At 47.9% G+C, this 24,525-nt stretch overlaps 1 protein-coding gene across 1 annotated transcript in view; it reads left to right on the top strand.

The window, feature by feature from the left end:
- The window catches only part of znf385d (zinc finger protein 385D), a 38,224-nt gene that overhangs the window by 12,223 nt on the left and 1,476 nt on the right, over positions 1 to 24,525 (top strand). Inside the window, exons 2-6 of the mRNA XM_062560311.1 lie at positions 5,254 to 5,361; positions 10,466 to 10,634; positions 20,127 to 20,510; positions 21,413 to 21,594; positions 23,701 to 23,802. Of these exons, the coding sequence (XP_062416295.1) occupies positions 5,254 to 5,361; positions 10,466 to 10,634; positions 20,127 to 20,510; positions 21,413 to 21,594; positions 23,701 to 23,802 (945 nt within the window). The remainder of the gene's footprint in view (positions 1 to 5,253; positions 5,362 to 10,465; positions 10,635 to 20,126; positions 20,511 to 21,412; positions 21,595 to 23,700; positions 23,803 to 24,525) is intronic.

Below are 24,525 nucleotides of genomic sequence, written 5' to 3'. Positions count from 1 at the left end.
ACAGGAATGTGTCATTTTCAGAGAATGTATTCTCGATTAAAAGGCGATAATGTATTCCTGTGTGTTATGTAGGAGTGTGCTTGATATCGTTCTGCTTCTGAGTGCTGCTGAAGCTGTAAAAGCTTTTATTGTCTCTGGACATTCAATTCAGGATAACTGTAAATGTTCCCTCGAGTGAAACCTCCTTTTTAACATAATCGGACCTTGACCTTGCCGCCGTTTGTTTGAATGAATTTATTCTGTCTCTGATTTCAGTTCTTTTAATGTAACAAAGTGTATCGACCGACGACTTGTTTCTGCCTCAGAGCTGCGTTTTGGCTGCAAATGTTGTGTTTCTTAGAATAAATAAATAGAAGAATAAATGCGTTCTTGGTGAGTTGGAACCTAGAGTCGTGCTACCAAATGACACATTACAACATGGCAACCTAATGCCAAAGCACAAGGTACAAATTGTCACTACAACGCTCGCTCATTCCCCGTCAATTCTCTGATGATGTAGAACAGAAGTTAATTCTTGAAGCCAGAGTACAGATGGGAGGAGTTCCCCTCTGGTGTGAAACACTTTCCCTTTTTACTTGATGAATGTTTTATTTTCAACACAAACCATGATCTTTTTTTTTTTCCCTACACCTCACAACATTTTTTTCCTTTAACTTACTCATTTTTAACTTCACGACGTTAAAACACTTGTTCACCTCGCCGCAACTCGACCAGCTGAGAGACTCGACCAGCTGAGCGACTGGACCAGCTGGAGCGACTCGACCAGCTGAGCGACTCGACCAGCTGAGAGACTCGACCAGCTGAGCGACTGGACCAGCTGAGCGACTCGAACAGCTGGAGCGACTCGACCAGCTGAGCGACTGGACCAGCTGAGAGACTCGACCAGCTGAGCGACTGGACCAGCTGAGCGACTCGACCAGCTCAGAGCGACTCGACCAGCTGAGCGACTCAAACAGCTGGAGCGACTCGACCAGCTGAGCGACTGGACCAGCTGAGAGACTCGACCAGCTCAGAGCGACTCGACCAGCTGAGCGACTCAAACAGCTGAGAGACTCGACCAGCTCAGAGCGACTCGACCAGCTGAGCGACTCAAACAGCTGGAGCGACTCGACCAGCTGAGCGACTGGACCAGCTGAGAGACTCGACCAGCTCAGAGCGACTCGACCAGCTGAGCGACTCAAACAGCTGGAGCGACTCGACCAGCTGAGCGACTGGACCAGCTGAGAGACTCGACCAGCTGAGCGACTGGACCAGCTGAGCGACTGGACCAGCTGAGAGACTCGACCAGCTGGAGCGACTCGACCAGCTGAGCGACTCGACCAGCTGAGCGACTCGACCAGCTGAGAGACTCGACCAGCTGAGCGACTCGACCAGCTGGAGCGACTCGCTGCGATGGAGAGGCGACGCCGGGTTTCTCACTCGACGAGGTGTTCTGCGCCAACGCGCTCCGTGGAGACGCTTCCGACCGGCGACGGGAATTCTCTCTGCAGAGTTGAAACGCGACTCCACAACTCACGGAAACCATTTGTCGTTGATCACACGCGTCTGTGGACACCCACCGAGGACCTGCTGTGTGGCTCTATGCATCGTCTGTTGCACTAAAGCACTGCGAGCGCTTCGCTGACAGCTCAATCGTTCTAATTGTTTCGCTGTGACGGGGAACATTTGGTTGTTGCAGCGAGACTTTAACGACACGTGTAAAACCTATTTTGACAGAAATTGACTGGATCCAATCCGTGAAAGTGGAACCAATCAAAAACAGTTACAACTTACTCTCTTCGAGACGTGGTCCGTAAAAAAAAACTCTTTAGTGAAAGAGCTTTAGTGTGTACAACACAGGATCACTGTATATACAGATTTTATTGAGTTTTTTTTGGTAATAAATCTGAAGGCAGCCATATTGAGAGCTCATAACTGCGGCAACCCTTCAGTGGAAATATTATGTCCCCGTTGTCCCTCTTTCTGAGGATGAGTCGCTTTTTGTCTCTGAAGTATGTTCCCCCAAAAACTGCTCGTCAGACCGAGTGTGTTTTAAGCTTTTAAGTCTCTTTTGTCGAGCCCGAATTGATTTCTGCGTCTCTATTGTTCCCTGACAGACTGTTTGTCTGAACCCGAGTGTCTCTCTTCGGCACTTATAACCAGTCGTTGCCTCTTTCCTCCCCCCAGTGGGAGCCTAGCGCTGCCTCTCAGCCCCGTGAACGTGCCAGGAATCAGACTGAGGTCCCCGCTTCGTACCCATGCCGGGTTTCCTAACAAACCCGTCGGCAAGCGACGGTCGGCTTTTCGCGCCCGATGGAGCGAATAGTAATGTGTCAGTGTATAATATATAATAGTTTATAATGGTATAATAATTGAATAGTCCACCGAAACCCGTCGTGGACGTAAATCCTTCTGTTTGGCTATTTTAGCTTTGCGATGCGTGAGGGAATCAAGCAAATGACGAGGTCAAGAGGTAAATGCACTGAAGGCTCTTCTCTTTTTTTTCCATTTAGATTTCATTCCACAAAAATGTGCAAGTATTTTTCCATTGGGCCATCTAGATTTGAGGCCCCGGGGGGAGCGAGGGGTATTTATCAGGGCTGTCAATAGATTATAAAAGATTGACTAATTAATTGCACATTTTGCAATATTCATTAATCTCTAATTAATGGCGATTAATGAATGTTTGTTTTTAGAAAACGTGAATTTTAGACAGTTATTTAATTGTTATTTTAAACACAAAACTACACCCATTTGATCATGTCTGAGGCAGAATTCCACCGGGTGGAAGGTGTAGAACTAGCAGCTCTTCCAGCTAGCTTAGCCTAGCAGCTAGCTTAGCTTTAAGTGGTCCGTTTGCCACTCCCCCCCCCCCCCCTCCCCCCTTCCATTTGACCCATGGAGGAACTCCTCTGCACAGTTCTCCCCGCTGTATGTTTTAGATCCATCCATCTTGAGCTACCGCCGCTTTGTTTTCCGTGGTCAACTTCCGGTTTAGTTCCGGAAGTAAACGGGAAGTAAACATTCGCATGTTGCATTCCTCTTGGCCACTTTCATATTCATTGTAACAACGGTCAGCCCTTTTGAACAACACATTATCCAAGAAGTCCTGGTCTTGTTAGACCGGGTTCACCAACCACGCAGTCCTGGTCTGGGCCGCCTTCGGGTTCCGTCTCTTCCACTTTCCTCACCCTCTCCATCTCATTTATCCAAACGGCGTCCGGTTCTGCGTCACCGGTTGCCCTCAGCGAGTGTACCTCCCCTGGAGATCACATGACCCCAGTCGGCGGCCTAACCAGCTGCCCCTCGTTCAGCCCGTCGCAGTGTCGATGCAGAGAGACCACTTTTCTTTGGCAGGTCGCGCGGCCTTCCGAGCTACTGCGGCCTTCCGAGCTACTGCGGCGTTCCAGCCGTCGCTGTCGGCTGCACCCGATTACTCGCCTCCCTGCCTCGGCCCTCGAGGGTGTGTTTGGCAGGTTGTGGGTGACATCAGGACTGCCTTTCCGGCAGAGGAACCTTAAACTGCATGACAACCGTCACAGATGATTGGCGATGCTAGTAGGGACTGGTAGTTTTCCACTTTTGTTCAAAAGGGCAACTATCCCGGGAAAACCTATTCCCACCTCTGCAATCAAACACTGATGGAGTAATGAAAAAAAACAACGGAAAAAACGGCATTGGTTCCTTTACACTGTTGTGCCTGCCTCCTGCAGCACAATTGTCACGGTGGATTAATCCTCCCACACACTACCTTTCCTGCTTCTGTAGCCAAGTGGAGCCTATTGAGACACTTCCACTGCAAGGGAGATGTGTTTGTTCATTCCTCAAAGCCCTGTGAATCCACAGAGTGAGGCACAAACCGGAGAGGCAGCGTGCAGCGATGCAGCAGCGGTTCCGTCTCTACTGATGGAAATTGATGTTTTTTTCATACTTATGTGTTTTCTCAAAGAAAAAAAGAACAAAAATTTCTGTTTGCTTGCGCGAGCAAAAAACACGTTCAACTTCAGGATGTTCGATTTGCGGCTTATCGTTTGTGGGCATATTTGTATTTTCTTTAGAAACACAAAATTCAAACTGTAGAGTGATCCTTCTTCACAGTATAAAATTATCACGAATTAATAATATACATTTGTAATATCAACTAATTGTCATTAGTACATTGCTGCATTGTGACCAAAATAAATACTACATTTTTATTTAGCAACCTTACTAAAATCTCTTATGGCCCGCCTGAAATCTCTGGACCTGGTTTGTAGGAATGATCAATCCCACAGATGATATCACACTGTGATCACTGTTACCATAGCAACTCGGGAACTTCATATAAAAAAATATAATGTATGTACATTTTCCAAAATATTAAAAATATACTGCACATTTACGTTGATGGATCAATTTAATTTCCATCTTTCCTCACAGGTACGTGTCAACGCAGGAAAAATACTTCACTTAAAATACCCAATGTGTTTTTACGAGATTTAATCTATGAAGCCACAGCTTGACGTTAATTGCGCCTGCATAGAGCTTGGCTGGCTCCCAAAATCGGCATTAGGCGATGCATGGCGCCTCTGCACACTGCAATCCAGAGAGCGGATAGACGCTTTCAGATGCAACTCACGGTGAGTCTCTCTCTCTCTCAAAAGGGCTGTCATTTGCTCGGCACTCACACGCCCCTCCCTGCCTCTGCGTGCCGCTGGCGTCGAGGCGCAAAGTGGGGCGCCCGAAAGCGCTTCTTCACGGCGCCGCCGCCCCCGATTGAATTGGGCCTCGTTTGTCCCGTCGCTTCCAAAGAGGAGCTTCTGCATGACACCAAAAGGCGTTTGGTGTCTCGTTGCGTGTGATCCTGGGTTTATTAAAGCGCCGCTTTGATCGCCACTCGTGGCGTCGCGTTGAAGACTAAACGGAGAACCACCTTTTATGCAAATTGCAGAAGTGTGGCTCTTTTGTGTGTGTTTTTCTGAATGCTCTGTTCTCTGCTGGTTTCCTCTCTTCTCGGGAGACGATGACGATAGATTCAGAGATTCAGTTGATGACAGTAGTCCCCCCCGGGGCTCATTTGAGATATTTAGCCGATGGTCGTTACGCTCAAGTCCAAGCAGTGAAACACCCGCAGTGTGTCTCCAGTCCTAATGTCCCGAGCCCGTTTTCCCCCTTGGCAGCCCAGTGAGTGATGGAGGAGTGAAGGTGATTTACAGGTCAGCTTTGGCGACTGTTTTTTAACTGGCCTCCTCCGCCCCCCCCCCCCCCCCCCCCCCCCCCTCCGTGTGTCCCCAGATGGACCCCGTGCAGAAAGCCGTCCTCCATCACACCCTGGGCCTCCCCCCCGCCGTAAAGAGGAGGCACGTCTCCTGCAGCGTTTGCCGGCTGAGGTTCAACTCACAGGTGAGCAAGGTTTTGCTTCTGAAGAGGAGGGTGACTTTTTGGTTTTGGAGCTCTGTCTTTGGGGGTTTTGTCTTGAACTGCAAACCTTTCCAGTCTGACCTATACAATTTTCAAAGGAGGTCAGCTGACCTGCAGCATCCATACTGACTTGGGATGCTGCAGAAACCTGCTACATGCCGGGTTATTGGTGTCATTGCTAGATTACCGGTACCCCTTGAGCCCCAAAGAGTTTCAATTTTCATCCATTAATCCCAAATTCAAAAGAACAATCCCATACCAGACCTAAAACTTTGGGTCCGGTAGTCAAATGTTCTTATAGAATCTGACTCACTGATGCATTTAATGACACACAAAGCAAAACGTTTTGTATTGTCAGTGGAACACATTAGCGAAGCGCCTGTGGAAAACCCATTCGCATTTAAACAAATGCACCATTAGCCGCGTGACGATAAAACAACCGAAGGGAACCGGTTGAGCACAAACGCTTTACTTAACAGTTTTGTGTCTAAAAGGGTTGCTTTTATAGTGAAAAGCTTCTTCCTCCTCTCCCTACATTGCATTTATTCCAAACCGTAGCTCGTGATGAGCCTGTGTAGTGACTGGATGTCTGTTTATCGCTGGTTTCAAATAAAATACTCCTTCACGAGCAGAGTAGAATCCGGGGAATACCGAGTATTTCTGCAGCCGTTAGCTCGTGACCATGATAACGAAATGCGTCGCACCAGTACAAGCCTGCTGAATCCTACCCAGGGACCAGCAGGTGGGTTTCGATTCGGGCCACCTTTCAAAAATTTCCCCGAAAGTAATCAAAATATTTGAAAGGAAGGAAACACTGCGGCGTGTTGTTAAATTAGCGGCATCCCTAAAAATAGCAATGTCACCGCTCTTCCATTAAAGAAGTAATCAATCTATTTTGCAGGCCCGCCGTGTCAGTGATTACTCGGGATGAGGTTATTATTTTGTGTATGAGGAAATCCATCAGAGACGTAGATTTACTGTTCATCAGCTGTTTATTTTTCGAGAGAGACAGACTTTTTTGTTTGCCCGTCAATCAACATGTAGGCTTTGTTTTCAGCACGCGTGTGTGTTTTTTTTTCCTCCCCATTTTGTTTTGTAACCCCATTAACAGCCAACGATGATCTAAACGATCCCCCAGTGGCAGTTTACCATAATGTGGGCCCAGAGATGACGCAGGATGCCAAATAACCCGGAGATCAAAAAGAGAAGAGAACTGCCAGGTTACAAAACAGTTCTACTGGGTCCTGTTTGTGAGACGAGATCGTGAACTGGACTCTACTGGTTTGTATTTTGTGGACAGTGCGTGAGTCACCAGATACTCTGATGCACTCCTTTAACTTGTGTTTACATGGCCTACATTTACAGAACCTCCCTTACGTCCCTACAGGAGACTGCACAAGTCTTCCATAGCATCCATAGGACGGCATGAGAACTATAGTCCAGTTCAGGTTGCTACGCAGTAGTTTGGATAGTTAGGTGGGGGTAAAACTCCTGCAGACCGTGGGGGGGGGGGTTCTTTTATTTTCAAATATCGAATCGTGTCCAGCGGGGGAAACACGTTGGGCTTTTTTGCCCCCCCCCCGCCGTGAAACACAATCGTCAAGCTTCCGTCGATGTATAGATTGTTTCACTCTGTCCTTGGAAGGTCGTATAGATATTGGTTCAAAAGGTATTCAGTGGTGTGAGTTGGTGCCCGAATGGTGGAGCGAACAAAGCTCGCTCCACCTAATCTGCTAATCTGTGCACCAGAGATGTGTGTGTGTGTGTGTGTGTGTGTGTGGGGGGGGGGTTCCTCTGAAGAACCATTGTAGCCGTTTAAACAAGACTATTGTCGAGGAGTAGAAACCCAAGTTCTACGGAGTTTGACTTCAATAGAAATGCCAACAAAAAATGAGATGGAGACAAATTGAGGGTAAATGAGATGAAGACGAAAACCTAATTAAAACTCAGCCGAAATGGGGGTGTCAACAAAAGGGTCATTTAAATCGACAGGATGACAGCAGTCTGATGAAAGATAGCTTGAAAATAAGTTCGCACAATAAATTAAGCACAACAGAAACTCTGTTTCTTTGTAGTGAGAGTAGAAATGTACACAAGCTCTACAGGAATTTATTAATAAGTAAAAAGGGTGAATTATATAATGTATTTATCTGTGAAAAACCAAGCAATGTATATATTGAAATAAAACACAATAATTTCCGCTTAAATATTTGGTATAAAAACATCATGGTCCTTTCTGTACATGTTACCACTTTGATAACTTTTCATCCCAAATACACTTCCGATTAGTAAAGTAAAGCCAAAGTCAACAAAAGGCTCATTTTTATCTGGTTGTGTTTGACGAAAACTGCAAACAGGAAACATTAGAAAGTGACTTTCAGTTTCTGATTCCCCTCGTGTGAATATTTCAGTCAAACAGAGGTTTCATTTGTGAATTTGTTATCATTTTCATTTGCTGTATTCCACACTCTTCTCCCCTCCAATCCGTATCATTGTGTCCCTAACAAGACTTTCTCTGGGGGGGGGGGGGGGGGGTCCGGGGCCTGGTTTTCTCCAAGGTTCTGATCTGTCAGCTCGCTAAAGGGAGGAAGGGCACCATTCGAGATGTTCATCTCAAAGCCTGAGGCTCACAGGCCTTCACTGCAGTCCAGGAACGCGCTAGTGGGGGTTGGCGCATCTCAGATGGTCGCAGACTGTGACACAACTTTTTATCCAACAATTTAAATAGGTTATGGGGGTTTTTTTTCAGTGTGTTTTGGCTAATTCGTGCTGCGTCGAAGAAGTAAAACGATATGTATGGGGAATGTGTTTATTTCCATTTGTTTCCTTTGCAGCACATTGACTCACACACAAGGAATCAGTCTGGTCTCCCATGATACCTGATCTTCACTTCCCCCACAGACACAGGGTTTTATGAGCTACAACAACGTGCGCTGGTTGTTTGAAATTGTGGACCGTGCCCTCGGGTCTTAAGTTGTCTGAAGGAATGTGGGCGGATGGGTCTCTGTGATGTTGTGATAAGAACCAGGAGGATCATCCAAAGGACAAACAGCCTGACATCTGCATCACTACGGTTCCATTTAGGTATTCAGCTGCCCTTAAAAACACTAAGTTGGCTTCAAAGTTTAGAATGTGAATCCAGGTCGTCAAGATTTATGACATGAACATTTATTTTACCTTCCATGACATCAATGTTGGGCTTTGGAGATGCTTTTATTGGGAAATGAGGTAACGTTTGAAAACCCTCATCCGCGTTGAGCTTTCAGTCTGTTCTGAACAACGGTCTTGTTTGAATCACGTTAATTTAATTCTAACCCCCCGGTCCTGATACCTACAGACCCATGACTAGACTGACGATGTAATTAAATCATCAAATTTGTGGTATTTTCCTTCAATTTCGGTACAAAGCTTTCATTCGTTTGAACAGAAAGTTGTAATTTGCTTAGTCGGATCCGCGAATGATCTCACAGTAGTTACAGTATTTAAAGTAGCTTCACTTGGAGTTTTGTCTTCAATACAAAAGGGATGAGTCACACAACTCAAGAAAAAGATGAATGCAGACGATGAACCAACAAAAACTACACTCGGGGTTTTAAAAGCAAACATTTGAAGCTCCCCTCCCCATTTCCGCTGAATCTTTTCACATGCTTTTCATTTTTAACTGAAGGGAAACCAGCACAAAGACCCTTTTACAGTTTTCCAGCAGTAAATTGCCGAAGGTACATTTGAGGAGACACCCACTTTCAGGGTGTACAAAGCTCTGAATCATCACGTGCCAACCAACAGACATGTGTTGGTTGGTACGTGGTGATTCAGAGCTTTGTGATTGATTTAACGTCTTCACGGAGAACCTGGAAGGGAAAACAAACGATATCCCTCCCAGTGTTAATCATCCGTGTGTCAAACTCGGAATTCAAGCCATTCCTCCACTTCATTTCTCTAATAAAATGATTGGTACATTCACATTAAACATCCATTCGTGTCATTGGAGTGCACTGAAAAAAAAGTGATGTCGTTGCTACCTTGACAGTGATGAATGTGAGTCCAAATGAATGGCTTTCGTGCATTCGTGCCGGAACAAGATGTGCACTCAGTCTGAAAAGAAATGACACTTTCAAAAGGTGCTTTCTGGGACGAAGGGAAAAGGTTACAGGTGACTCAGCAATTTCACCACCTTTTGCCGACAAAATGACAGAGCCACAGTACCGTCATTCCGCTCATATAGCGACACCTCTTTATTTGTCTCTCGCTTTTGCACGTGACGCGCTTGTTCCAAAACAATTGGCACTATTGTCACCGGAGAAGAATAAAAGAAACCGGGACCGATGTTTAGCTGACACGGTAATGCGCAGAGGACCACCTGGAAGGGTCTCTCCTCTGGTGAACGTCCCCAGCGTGTCCCATCGATGCAGATGCTCACAACCAGTCCGCTGGGAACGAACGGCCGGCCCACTTGTTTATTCCGAAAAGGCAATTGCATCCCTCCTGATAGTCTCCCTTCCTGCCACAGGCAAAGTACTGGGACGGGGGGAGGCCGACGTAAACAAGGACAACTCAAAGTCTTTGCATGCGTCCCTCCTCCGTGTTACTCGCTGAACGTCTTTGCACCAAGCTGAATCTTTTAATTGAAAGCGGGAAGGTGCAAAGCGAAAAAAAAAAAGGAAATGTTGTTTTATACTCAGTGTGGATTTATATTTTTTTCTTAAACCACCCCTTGTTGGTTCGCAGCCAAATGGAAACCAGGATAAATAAATGATTTTAGAGACATCAGGGCATTCTGTAGAAGCTCATTGTTCAATAATTTAAAAAAATTATGCATTTACTAAATATAGCCTTTGTTAAACCCATGAAAAATATTCCCAGGTTACATTTAAAAATTTAAAAAAAACCATTGGTAATCGTTTTTCTGTGACAAAACATGACTTCTGGACAGCGAGACGTTGCTGAAACTGACAGATACCGATTGTGTCCTTTGTGTTCCACCGACTGCGTTTCCCCAGTTTTCGTATTCGGTTTCGTCCCGGGCTCGGCGTGGTGCTGCTTTCCCCCAGCGATGCACTGAGCCTGCTGTTTGTTCTCCTCACAGAGCCAGGCCTTGGCCCACTACAAGGGGACCAAACACGCCAAGAAGCTAAAAGCCCTGGACACTCCGAGGAGCAAGCTCAAAGGCTCAGCGGTCGCCAAGGAAACCGCCAACCAGGAGACCGCCAAGGGCATCAACACCTCGCGGGTCCCTGACGGCACCGACAGGAAAGGTTTGTGTTTTTTTTTTTTTTTCCTGCTGGCTGCCTCGTCCCCACCGGCGCGTTTTCCTTTTGTGTAGCCGCTGCCTCCCGAGTGTTGGAAACCCCACTTTTTGGGGCAATTTCCATGCAATCACTCGAAGGAGCTGGACAGAGTCGCCGTTGATTGTCTTCAACCGGCGTTGAATCTCGGGGCAGAGTTCGGAGACCCTCCGCGGGACCCCCGCCGGTTTCGGTCGAGCAATCGGTTAAGAACGAGGAAGGGGCCCTCGGTCAGATCCTCGTCAAGACAAGGCACCTCGCGCTCACTTGAACGAGGCCACATTGGCCCGCGGATGAACAAAAGACGAACCGCACTTCTGATTCAGATTGTCGGCAATGGAGATGTTGGCCTTCTCCTCAGGGGGGGGGGGCTCCACCACTGTTTTTTCTTTCAATCAAACTGGTCCCAACGAGGTCTCTAGATTTCAGTTATTCACCTTTTGAGGACCACAAGCTGCGAACCTGTTCCTATCTGCTCTTTTGAGGTCGGGTCAACTTGAAGCTCTCGCTGCACCCCGAGTTCTTCGAGATGCTGCCGTTTTTCAAGAAAACGTTGCAACCTTCCGATATTGGATCAGTGTTTTGTACTGGTTTGACTGCAATCCCACTTTTAATTACATTTTTTTTTTGCCGCCGCCGCCGCACATTGTTTGGCGCTGACTGCGTGCAGCTCAATATTCATCACGTCGCAGCCAGGTGGCTGTGTAAATCCGGTTATCTCGGCCAGGTGTCTGCCAAATAACATTCCTGTTCTCGGATGAAATCCCTGCTTTAAAACACGTTGAATAAGTCAACAAAACACGAACAGCACCCGGCGGGGGCCAGATGCAGATTATTTTACAACAGTTTTGTCTGCTGTGCTTGGGATCGGTTGTCTGGGGGAGGGTGGGGGGGGGGGACTTCTCTGGCTTGTGGAGCTGTGACCTCTCGGTCGCCACAGACGTAACGTTCCATCGACGCCATGTTAATTATGTCATGAAATGAAAACGTCTTCCCTGTTATCCTTTCTTTTTTTTTTTTCAAGAGAAATTGGAAACACATTGAGCCGTCACGTTCCTGGATCATTTTTTTTCCACCTCTTCCAATGTTCCACAAGTGTTTAAATCAGGAGCACATTTCTGGAGCTCATCGTGTACCGTGACCCTATTAGTCAAGTTTGACCTATTCGTTCCCCAAGCTCAAAAGGTAGTTTGAGGGTGAAAATTGAACCATCAAACGACCGGTTCGCGATGCCCCCACCAGGTGTTCACCGCGCGCCTCGTAAAGGATGCTCAGGCAATTTTAGCTCCTCTCTTGAAATGTAGGTGAAAAGAAGAAAAAAAACACGGTATTGCCAAGTGCTTAATTCTCCAAATTTACCCTCGCGCAGGGGTTACGCGTTAATCTTTATCTAATTTCCAGAGCTTCGCACCTGGCGGCGTCTCTCCTGTCGCGTCCCGCCGAGCCGCTAAGCTGCAGCGCAAACGTCAGAACCGTTAAGTGGAGCGATTTGCACTCGAGCCGATCCATCGCTGCAGTTTGTCAACGTCTGACCGTGAATTAGAATTCCAGGAGACGCCGCCGCCTCGAAGGTCTTTCCCCCCCCTACGTCTCCCCCTCGTCTCACGCCGTCTTTCGCTCTCCCAATCAGCTCGTTCACATCCAATGTAATGTAATCTACTGAAATGCATGCATGTGATACTTAACACCACAACTGACATTGACTGAGAGGCCTTCGAAATCCGAGCTACATTGAACTCACCAGGAGACCACTCCCTGGGGGCGTGGCCACTGATGTTCACACCTTTACTGATCGGTATAAATACTTGAAGGCAGCCATTGTTCTGGAGTTCGCTGGTGGAGGCAACAGACGTGGTCTATGGATGGTCAAAGGTCTCATCTCAGCTGAGATGTCCTTTTTAGCACGACACCTTTTACTTTATTAAATACTTTTGATTTTAACTGCTCATTCCAAGATGTCTCCCGTCCGTCTGGTGTTTCTTAATTTTTTAAACACAACACTTCCTAAATCGTTTTTTTTTTTTTTTACAATTAGATCCTAAAATGTCAGCTTTTATGTTCGATTTGTCCGCACTAGAACCAAACTATCTACTCGGAGCTAATAAGCTGCCATCTCTGCCGCGTGCTCGGTTGTTGATTGATGTCTTCCTCCAACATGTGAGAAATACATTTTAGGGCATATTACCTGTAAAATCTTGGCGGGCGATCGGCTGCAGCATCTCCTTAAGATTATATTATAGGTAGGTGACGATATTTTTCATATATTTAAGCTTCTTAAATTAGCACATTTTTGTTGCTTGCATCCATGATGGTGAACTTGCAGGATTCAGACCGTATCTCACTGGACCTGCACCATCTGTTGTGGGCACAGATCAGTTATTAAATATTTACATCCCAAACGCACTATACACACATCATATGCAGGCAGATAGCTCAAGAGACCCTTAAACAACAAGCCTTCATACCCAAACAGACAAATGGCTATTAATCATTTCAGCGCCCTCGGAGGAAGAAAGAAAAAAAAAAAAAAAAACGGCATCATCTCGCTATCGCATCGACGGTGACGGGGGCGGCGGCGGTTTGTCACAAGTGGATCTGGGTAATGAATATTAATGACTCGGGTGTCAGGAGAATGAATAGTCGAGGTGGGTAAACGCTGCATTATCTGCGAGGCCAAAGTGTTTGACGGTTTATCAGCGGGGCCGAGCTCGCTCTAATGAAAAGCAGAGTTCAGGGAGGAATGATGGCCGCCGTGAGAGGCAGAAACAACAGGGAGGGGGATTTTCTGTGCTCAAAGAACACATGTGGCTTGTAATCATTTTATTCCTAAATTGTGGCAGCTGCTATTTCGTGAGAAATAGAAACGGTAAAACAGCTGGTTCGATTCATTTCAAAATTCTGTTTGACCCGCTGCCTTAAAAACTGGAACCAAGGGAACCAGCTGGTCGAAGGTCGGCTTACGGTTTTGAAAACGTGAGATCAGATCCGTTAAATTGAGGAAATCAAAGATGTTACTTTGAATACACAACTGATGCGAGATACTGACAGGTTTGTAATGTATTTATGTGTAAAACAAAGTGATTGCGACAGAGTTTTGGCATATTTCTCTTCCTCTTCTATATTAAGCAGAGAGAAGCCATCATTTCAAATCAGTTTGGAAAAGAACATTAACTGATATGTTGATTTAACTTGGAATTTGGACAAACGCTGCAAATTAAACGCATACATTTAAAGTAAAGCTTCGTCGATTCCTCATGATATTTCCCTTTTTTTTTTCTTTTTTTTTTTTGGGACACGGAGACGGCTGAGTCACCGACAGAACCGAGCAGAACGCAGAACACGGCGGCTCCAAATGGAAGCGATCGCTTGCGGGACGAAACCGTTGGTCTGCCGGCGCATCGCAGACGGGACAACGAGTCCGCCTGAAAGCGTGTACTCACAGCGTGACCCGGCGGGCCGCCTGTCAGCTTACTGAGTGTGTGTCTGTGTGTGTGTGTGTGTGTGGGGGGGGGGGGGGGGGGGGGAGAGAGAGAGAAATGCCCACAGCACAGCCCGCCATCCCTCAGTTGCGGTCCAGTGCCCGAGGAAATGTACCCTGATATTAGCTATTAAAGAGCAGATTGCCAGGGGAGCCGCGGCGGCCCTGACTGCGGCTGTACGTCGAAGGCAGCCGGCTGCAGGGAGGCCAGCTAAGCCCCCCCCCCCCACACCCCCTCCTCCCCTCCTCCCTCCCCAACACCACCACGTCCTTCTTCCACGCGCCCCCACCACCATATCCTCCACCCAGGAGCGTGTGATGGGGCCGACGTGCTTCCGTAGGAAGACCCGCCCGCGGATCATTAGCTTCCGAGAGATAAATCGGTGTGAATTCAATTCAGCGCCTCGTGCCGCTGTTGAATGACAATGTGCCCACCCCCCCCCCCCCCTCCTCCTCCCCACCGCCCTTCAACCCAAAAAGATGATTGCAAGCGTCGACGCGTGCTTATTGGTGAATGCATAATTTTTTTTCACCTTATCAATCCTTCATTTTCGGAATATTCAACCGTGACTCTTTTCTCATTTGCCGACTTTGAATACTGACAAGGGGGAGAAGGAGGGGGGAGGAGGGGGGGGGGGAATCATAGGCGTCAAATGGAATTTGACAGAACTCAAGAGCCGTGAGGGGTTTCTGTCCTTTAAGTTGTGGCAGCACGTAATAAGGCCCGATCGTTTTAATTAAAGAGCTCATTGAGGGAGGTGATCAGATCTCTGGGGGAGTCCTGCGATCCCGCCTCACAGCACCCGAGTTGAGTGGAAGCATTTCCAGAGCCTTTGGTTTCTCCTCCAGCTCGGTGGAAGGAGACCACGTGGTGGTGGTGGGGGGGAGGGGGAGGGGGGGGCCCCCTCCTCTCGATTCTCCGCCTTTTTTGTCGCCTTCGGGGCGTTCCCGCTCCCTCTCGCTCCCGCTCCGTTACTCTCCTCTACGGTGTCGTCTCTCTCCTCTCACCTTCCCATGTCCTCTCGCCTGCCCCCCCCCCTTTCCCTTATTCCGCACGCACTGGATAGTTTTTGTCTGAGTTTGCTTACTTTTCCAGTTTCACTTTCATTTAACTCTTCCTCCTGTCCTGCGACTCCGTCCTCCTCTTTGTTCTCCTTTCTCATCCTGTCCTTCCTTCAACCCTGGCCTCTCTCCTTCCGTCGAGGCCCCGCTCGCCCACACCTGCTTCAGATTGATCACCGTCATTACCTCCATTAATGAGAGGGGATTGAGTTTTTAACTGGGCCTCGCAGAGCCAATCCGGGTCACACCGGCGGGGGGATATGGATTTCTGGAGGCTTCTCGGAGTGCACGCTGTCCTGAGCCAGCAGAAGTACACTTTAATCACCTGCCCTTCCATCATCACAATGGCTCTTTAATGGCATCGTGGTGGACGGGTTCCACCCCCGACACAAGGGCAAAGACATGCGCGTCTCAACGCGGGATGACCTCGCCAGCCGCCAGGCGATATAACGGACAGGTTGGAAGGTAGAAGGGGTTGATCTTCATCATAACAGAGGTCAAAGAAATACATCTTTGCTGTGTCGACAGGGTTTCTTCTAACAACTCCAAAGCCGGGTTTTAATGTTGACACTGTGGGAAAAATACAGTGATTTGCTTATTGGAGAAGATTGATGCCGCTCACGTGCCGGTGGGGTAAATAGGCAGCGAGTTTAATGCAAACAAACAGAGAGGCAAAAATGCCACGTTGAGGTTTTTACGAGATGTAATTTGTGTGATTTGTACCTTGCACGGTTTCTCGGGCTAGTTGTTCCACACTTCTTGCACAATTGATGCCAAACTCAGCTCCTATCCTCCTGCCTCCAGCATCACATACGCAGGCTCAACCTTCACGACTTACTTTCTGCAAGGATGTGAATAATCGTGCTTCCCCAAAAATCGTGGAACTGTTCCTTTGAATGACGTGTAAACAAAGTCTTTGGCAGAACAAACCAGCACTGAACAAACTGAGCAGATTTCCCCCCACTGATAAAGGCTGTGAGATTCTGTCAAGTAGATAAAAGCCAGTAGGGAGTTGAGATAAGAATTGAAGCTGATGTTTAGTTGAAGTATGCACCATCACGCTTAATATTAAACGCTTTGAGGGGGCTGTTTTCCGACCTCTTTCCCCGCGTTCATTCGGCCAAAGAGAAACCCCGAGGTCCATCCCTCTCCCCCTCTGAGTTCATCAAAAATATTGACTTTCACACGCCACCCATTAGAGAAAACAAGCCAAGTGCCAAAATGTTGCAGCGTCCCTCAACAACAACCACTTACCCCTTCCACCTCGTTCTCCGCTGTTCAAATCACGTGGGTCGACGTGGAGGAGGTTGTTGGCCAAAGAAACATGACGCAGATTATAGTTTTCAAGCCGTAGGGACGAAGGGAAAAGGAATAAATTAGCAGAAATAACAAAGAGCAACGGTTGGTAGAGATGAAGTGAGTCTCTGAAAGCTCCTTTCAGACCTCTCTGGATGATGCGCTTCTCCTAGTCAGCAGAACATCTGCCCTAAGCGGCTCATTGGAAGAAAAAAAATAACAATAAAAGAGAAAAACAAGCAAAACCGCCCGCTCCCGTGAAGCACCAAACCTTCACCGGCACTTTTCTGGAACCACACCCCGGTGGCGGTGAGCGTGCCATCGGGAAGCAGGTGCGGTGGCGGCTTGGATGCGACGCGGCGTAAACATTGTTCATCGCGAGTGACGAGGTCAACGCCACGAAGCGGTGGAAAAAGGTGTCTTTCTTTGGCCGTGGCTCTGGATGTAAGCGTTTCTTTTTCCTACTAAGCGTGGGATTCCTTACGTAACTGCAAATGGGAAGCAATTGGTCAATTTTCCGGCTATTGCCTGTAGCAAATTCAGCCCGTACTGCAAATTAAACAGAACATATATTATGCTGTACCGGTCCCCTCTTTTAGCGTCCAGAGGCTTTAAATAAATGTTCCAGCCACGGTTTTGTGTGTGACAGACTGGAAGAAAAAAAAAAAAAAGCCAGATGTTCTTTCCTTTTCGATCATTCCGCGGGCGGCTTCTGCTGGAAAAGAACACGGATTCACAGGTAGAGGTCGTTTAGTCCGAGCGTGCACCACGTTGCATCACTGACGCTGTTCAATCCTCTGCCAGCAGCAGTAACCAGAGAGACGACCTGGCTTCAGGTCATGTGACGGAAACACCCCGTCAGCGGCAGTCAGAGTAGAACGAAAGCGTCGCTGCAGCAACACGGACCGAGTGAGAAGGGAAGATCGGGCTCGGTTCAATGGAAAGATTTCAAGTCAATTTGTTAAGCACAATCATTTAAGTGACATTTATTTCCCTATCGTTGCGTCCCCAATGACACCCTTCAGCGCCGGGGCGGGCGCCCCCAAACGGACCCGTGTTTGGCCGCGAGTCAGAGGGTTTGGTTTCGACATTTCGCGATCCTTTTCCTGTTCGCTCGTCGGAGCGTCCGTGCCGCCACGCCTCGCTCTCGCACCTAAGCTGCAAAAGGCCCAGTTTACACATGTGCCGATGGAGCCTCCGACATCCTGAAAGGAGCAGAAATACGGCTCCCTCCCTTCAAAGAGATAGTTAAGGCATCTTATTAAGATACTTCCTGGAGCCCCCCCCCCCCTGTGGAGGAACTCAAGACATTGCATTGAGTGGGGGGAGGCCCTCGGGGATGGGATTACAGATCCCATCTGGCTTCAGACGTCCAGGATCCTGCAGGCTGCAGCTGTAGCGGACGACGGATCTGGTTTTTTTTTTTCTGCTTAGCTGCCTCTGCAGCCATGTTAGTTGGACCAGAAGTGGAAGTAAAGTTGTTGGAAGGCTTGTTGTTGTTTTTCTTCGTCAGTGCAGCTGTGGGACTCGGTGCCACAATATCTGGTCTATAAACGTTTTAATAAGAAGGACCTCCAAACCCAACATCTCTTAGAACCCCCGTAGCCGGACTAATTACCCCGACGCGCACGCCAACATCTACATCGCGAGTAAAGTGCCGTTTTTGGCACTTGGCTCCGCTTCAAGAATGATAAGAAGTGGATTCGAAAAGGGGCGGACTCTGTTTTGGCTGTTGATTCAGAGCGGGCCCGCTGTGTGAACACGGCCAACCCTTCGGTTAAAAAGATTGCGTTCAGAAAGTTACTCTCAAACACCACCATCACTCGGGCTTTGCTTTGTCGCTCACCAGCCGTGCCGGATAATGAGCCATTTGCAATCATACAATTCATGGTTTTTTTTTTGTTAATAAATGTCAGTGCAAAACCTCCCACAGCTTCCTCCCCCCCCCCCCCCCCCCCACCTCATTTCGATGCAGACGTCCTTTTGTTTTTGTACATTCTCTCCCCCCACCTGCTTCTGCTCATTATTTGAAAGACTGCATGAAAAAGTGCAGCGAATTTATCACAGTCGGAGTCGATCTACTGTAAGAGGAGAGTATTCCAACAAGTCGGAATGTGCATCAAACCCATTTCAAAGGTTAATGGATGGAAAGAGAATAAAAAGACACGCAGACATTTACACATACGTTTAAAGCTTTTAGCTGAACCTTTTATCAAATGGGTCTGGTGCAATGTCCTTGGATTCCATTCAATACCACGGTGTGCATAAACAGACAACTTTTGTCTGCATAGAGGATGTACGCACCCCCCCACCCCTACAGGTTTACAGCACACCTGCCACTCCAAACCTGGGTTGTGTTAAAGTGAACCCCTTTGGCCACGAAAACCTGGAGCAGTCTTTTGGGGGGGCGACACGTCCGCTGGGACAAATGACACCTGCGTACGACGGGCTCACAAAAATAGCGTGACATGATTCACTATTGATCTGCTCCCCCCCCCCCGGGGCTGTCTGATCTTCATTTTTGTGACGACGTAGTGCGGAGGACTCAAAAGGCATCGGCATCGATCGGGCCGCTGCTCCACCGAGGCCAAATGTCATTTTCGCCAACTCCTCTCTCCGTATTCCAAACACTTGACGTGCGAGCGTGTGGTTTCGTGAGTCGCATGTACATCGATCCACTGCCGTCCTTGAGCCCAGAAACATCAGACAACCCTTTCAGATCACAGCAGCTATTTGTGTAACGTGTTAACGACGGCGCAGCGGTGCATTTTAGGGGGCGTCTTATCTCGCAGAGACCACCGCTTCGAATAGTGAAGACTGTGGAAAATGGGTGTGGATGAACACAACACAGCAAAGGAACACGGTGTGACTCTTTCAACCGAGGTTTTGATGCTTTGTGTCACTTTCCAAAGCAAAGTGGAGGGCAAAGAAACGAACTCGGATGGCACACGAGAGAAGAAGAAAATGCGCGGTCTTCGACTAAAAGACCTGCTCAAGGCGACAATCACAGTTTGTCAAGAATAACGTAACAACTTAGTTCAAAATCAATCATTAAATGTTCTTTTATATCTTTTCAGATCACAATTTTTCTTCTTTTTTTATCTAAATATGTCCAACCTTACGTATCTTCGGCTTGTGTTTGACCATGAAACGGGCAGCATGGGTTTCATTGTATCTTCTTGCACAGAGGAGAGCAGTTTATTTGTGAGATCTAATCTCTGGTGTTTAAGACTGTTCGCACTTAAAAATCTGTTCCCTGCAAACTTTTTTTTTGTTTTGGAAACTTATATCCGTTGTGATCTCTCTCTGTCTTGCAGAGTTTTCTGATCATGTTTTCATTAAAGGCTTCTTTGTTTTTACTCATTTGGAATGCCGAGCGCCACATTCTGCTCCATAAAAAAAAAACTCTTTGAATGTGTCTTTGGCAGCGTCTAAAAGAATATTCCCCCCATTAGGCGTACAAACCATCTTGTTACAATTCTCAATTTAATTATGGAAATCATTTTGCTTTTCAATCTACATCTCAAAATCTGTAAAGACCACATCTAGGTCCATGATGAAAACCATCTTTGCCCCTAAATGATGAACGAGGGTTTAAAACAAAATCATCTATCTCCTCGCTGCAGATGGCGTTTCCGGAGCAGGGCCCCTCAGACCGCCGCCACCCGTGGCACCTTTGGCCCCCTTCGCACGTTTGGCCCCCCCGGCCCCGTTGGCCCCCCCGACGACCCTCACGACGCCGCCCCCGCCGCCGCCTGAGGCCCCGGCGATAGCACCGAGCGCCGCCCCAGAGACCCCCCCAGCCGGCGGAGGATGCGCGAGCCTCGAGTCGCCCGCAGAACCGGACCTGGAGCCAAAGGCGGAACCGGAGGCCGAGGCCCAGGCGGAGGCCCGGGCGGAGGCGGACGCGGCCGCCGAAACGGAGGAGGAGAAAGCGCGACGTCTTCTGTACTGCTCGCTGTGCAAGGTGGCGGTCAACTCCGCATCGCAGCTGGAAGCTCACAACAGCGGTAAGGGGCGCGTGAGGAGAACCTTCCTACGGATGTTAGCGTCGGTTGGACCGTCAGTAATAGTTCTGAGGTATATTTGTGCTTTCTGGCGCTTCGGGGCGAAACTCCGTCGAACTAAAGTTTCGAACGTAAAAGCTAACATTGGAAAATGTGGCCTGAATTAACATGGCCAGTAAAAGTATTTGTATTGGTGATCAACCATGACAGCAGATGATGACAGCCTTGGGAAATCCACCAGGTGGTGCAGCAGGTCCCTTCCAACCCAAACACACCGGGGCTAATCTCTGATAACACCCGTTCAACTGGCCGATGAGAGAAGTCTCAAAGCTGAGGAGCTGAGCCCCAGCAGTGAGAGGAAGTCGCATCATTTATCAACAGGGCCATGGCAACACACACTGACATCCTGTGCACACTGCAGCACGGGGCCCCAGAGCCACGGGGAGCCAGGGAAAGGTCGCTATGTGAACTCCCGCTGAGCCCGGAGTATGTGACCCTTCCATAACCGGGCCGGCCGGGCCGTGTTTGGGTTTGGGTTTCATTTCTTGACAAGTCTTCCTTTTTGGCTGCAGTGACGGTGAAAGGAAAAGGTCTCTCTGTGTGTACGGCGGTCGAGTCCAAAAATGAACTGTTCTTTTTGCTTAGAATAAACTGTCGAAAAGAATCTGCGAATATACAACAACTGTGTTAAAAAAAAAGTGAAGTGTCAGGTTTAAACCTAAAAATAACCCTGTTCCTTTTCTCATTATTACCTGGAATTGCATTTCCTGAAGAATGTCGTAAAACCGCTGTTACTGTTTTAAACCAGACGCGACAGCCACTGACTGACCTTATTGTGCAGGAACCACGATTTTAACAGGCGTGAACCTCCTGATCTCAACTGCTCCTCCTCCCGCTTCCTGCAGGTACCAAACACAAGACGATGCTGGAGGCCAGGACCGGCGTGGGCTCCATCAAGTCTTTCCCCCGGTCGGGCGTCAAGAGCAAACTGGCCGTAACCGTCAAGTCAACAACGGGCCTGCAGAACAAAACGTTTTTTTGTGAGACGTGCGACGTGCACGTCAACTCAGAGACTCAGCTGAAACAGGTGAGACCCGGATGCAGAATCAACTGTTGTACTGGATTATTTACTAAGTCTCCGACAGCAGAATGAGCTTTTTATGTCACAGGACTTTGTAGAAATACCACATATTGTGCAATCAAAGCTTATAGCAACATTGACATCTAATTAGACGAGAGAACTGTCGCCTCTGTCTGGCAGAAAGTAAAAAAGTTGGTCCAATCCTTCCGATTTGATCATTCAAACATGGTACGGACAAATAAGAATTTTCATGGAAATATGTGTATTTTAACCCGCGTGTTCACGAAGAAGCCTTCAATAATGATTTACAGGAAAAGATGGGGGACATTTCGACCAATAAGAAAATTAAACTGTGACTGTGGCTCGGTGAAGACTGGAGTCGACCTTCAATCGACGGTTCAATTCCCGACTTGTTTTTCTATTTCCAAATTTTGAGAAATCAGGTTCCCGCTTCGGAATTGAAGTTTCTGCTAATCTCCCCCTGCAAAAGGGTTTCTACCTGGCATGAAATCAAGGAGCGAGAGAGCGATCACCATCTGACCTCTGCGGTATTTTCCTGTGTTGCTTTTGGGGGTCACTCCACAAATCGTCCTTTTCGCGTAGCTGCTGATCCTTCCATGACGGTAGGAGTTTCATCCACCGTTACCTGAAAACCACTCGGTTTGGGTTGAGCTGGCCTTGGGATTTCTCACAGAAGAGAGAGAGGCTTTGTGTGAATTTTTCATGCCGGGGGTTTTTAGCGAGTACTTTTAAAAAACGGCAGCGATTCCGTGTGAAAAAGATCCAGCGGAGAGAATTTCAGTTACAGCTCGAAAAACCAGGAGAAAAAGTGTGATTGTTAAATCCCCTGCAAGACAGCCAGAAAGCTGCTTTTTATTCACTGAATTATTCACTGGCTCAAGTTTACCGAGGATTTCTGTCAATGACGTTTCATATTCCAGTATTTTCTCTGCTTATTTAGATCCGCTTTCTCATTTACAATCATTTTTTTAGAGAAAAGGTGTGTTTTTAGCGTTGACCTCTCTTATCCACCCTGGAATGGCTTCCAGCCCGAGGCTGAGGCAAACGGCAGCTCTGCCATCAAAGGATAATGACACTTTTCACACTTTTTCTATGGAATATCCAGAAAAAAAGGTGCGGCACCTCAAAGAAGTACTTATGTTGGCAGATTGCCTCGAAAATGATCAAAGTTTCCTGTTCAGCCGTCAATTTGTCTGACAAGATACCTGTGAATCAGACGGATTCCCTGAAGATTGATCTTTTTTTACCGACAAGTTCTCGTAGTCTATTCTGATTTGATGGAAACATCCACTTTGACTTGAAGGTGAACTGGACATGTCTTTTAGCCAAATGGTAAATCCAGTAATTGCGACAAGTTTCCCAGTAAAGGTCTAACAAGATCACATTTTGGACGGACAGTTTTATTTGCAGCTTGACGGATTACAGAGTTCGACTTGCAAGTCAGTAGCTACACTTTCGATTCTGTCACCTTATTTACATCATGACAATAAAAAAAAAAAAAAATCACGGCGGCGGGGACCAACTCCGTTGCCATGGCTACGTGGCTACATTCAATTCGAGCACGTTGCAAAACACCAACGAAAATGCCGCCGTACGTTTTTCGGGCCGCGGGGCCGTTTCTGCCGATCGAGGCTGGATGGAAGGTGAACGGCTCCCCCCCCCCCCCCCCACTCCCCCACCCCCGGGTGCAAGTTGTTTTTCCTTTTTCCCTTGGCGAGGAGTCGTTGATGGAAAACCAGAGAGGTGAAGCTGCAGAAAAACAGCTGCCATCATAAGCGCCCTCTTCCTCTTTGGCTTGCGTTGCGAGTCACTAGACTTTTGCTTTATTCTGCCTTGGTTTTCCTGGTCATCCTCGGTAACCTTTGACCTACGCCAGAAGCAAGCCGAATTATTTATGTTAAGTATTGTGTAGGAGAAACGTTTTTCATTCAAGTTGAGAATTTCACATGTATGAAAGCATATATTTGCGCAAATGAAAAATGAATCATCTTTTCTATCCTGTTGATGCATATTTGTTGTTTTTTGAATGGGAATATTAACCACAGCGTCTAAAACCATCATTTTGAACTCACTTCCCCGTATTATTTTCAGCACATCAGCAGCCGGCGTCATAAAGACCGAGCGGCAGGCAAACCGGCCAAACCCAAGTACAGCCCCTACAGCAAACCGCAGAAAGGCCAGAGCGGGCAGCCGGTGAGTCTCCCCGCGTCTCCGCCGCCTCGCCATCCAAAAAACAAAAGTCCACGTTCCGATCACAACAATCCCAAGTGACCGCCGTCCGCCATCGACCCGTCCAGCCCGGGGGAGCTGCCATTGGTGTAATGAGAGTCGTTCGGTCTGACTCGCGAAAGTGAATGCCAAAAATGTAGCACTCAGAAAGTCCATTCCACTTCCCAACGTGCCACCAATCCGCCTGATGGCACCTGATTCGGTGAAATGTCAACGTTTATAACCGGATCGGCCGTTACCTGGCTTTTAATAAAGTTTGCTGAAACGGAGCCCGCGGGGGGGGGTTTTCATTTGATGTTTTATTGACAAAATAACCCCCCCCCCCCCCCCCGTTTCACAAGGCCCCTTCTGAGTCAGCGCGCTGGAGGCCCGAACGCAGGTCCGATGCGCGTCATCGTAAATGTCGGTTTTGAACTCTCTCCTCCTGAACTCTCCTGCGTCTGGCGTCAGGCAAAAAACCCAAGAATACGAGGAGCGGAACCGAAAAAAAATAACCATTAAATACTTTCCTGAAGCGTTTAACCCGGCGTCCCGCGCGGCAGGACCCCTCACAGCCTTCTCAACACCCCCCCCCCCCCTCCTCTCCCGCCCCCCCGCCTGCCGTTTATTTCTTATTTTATATACGATGCAGAATCTGCAGGTCGCGTAACGGATTCGGCGCGGGGGGAAAATGAAAAAAAAAAGGAG

This window comes from Pungitius pungitius, unplaced genomic scaffold (genome assembly GCF_949316345.1).
Source record: "Pungitius pungitius unplaced genomic scaffold, fPunPun2.1 scaffold_74, whole genome shotgun sequence".
NCBI classification, from domain to species: domain Eukaryota; kingdom Metazoa; phylum Chordata; class Actinopteri; order Perciformes; family Gasterosteidae; genus Pungitius; species Pungitius pungitius.
Note: the sequence above shows the minus strand (reverse complement) of the source record. Positions and strands in the feature narration are given on the sequence as shown.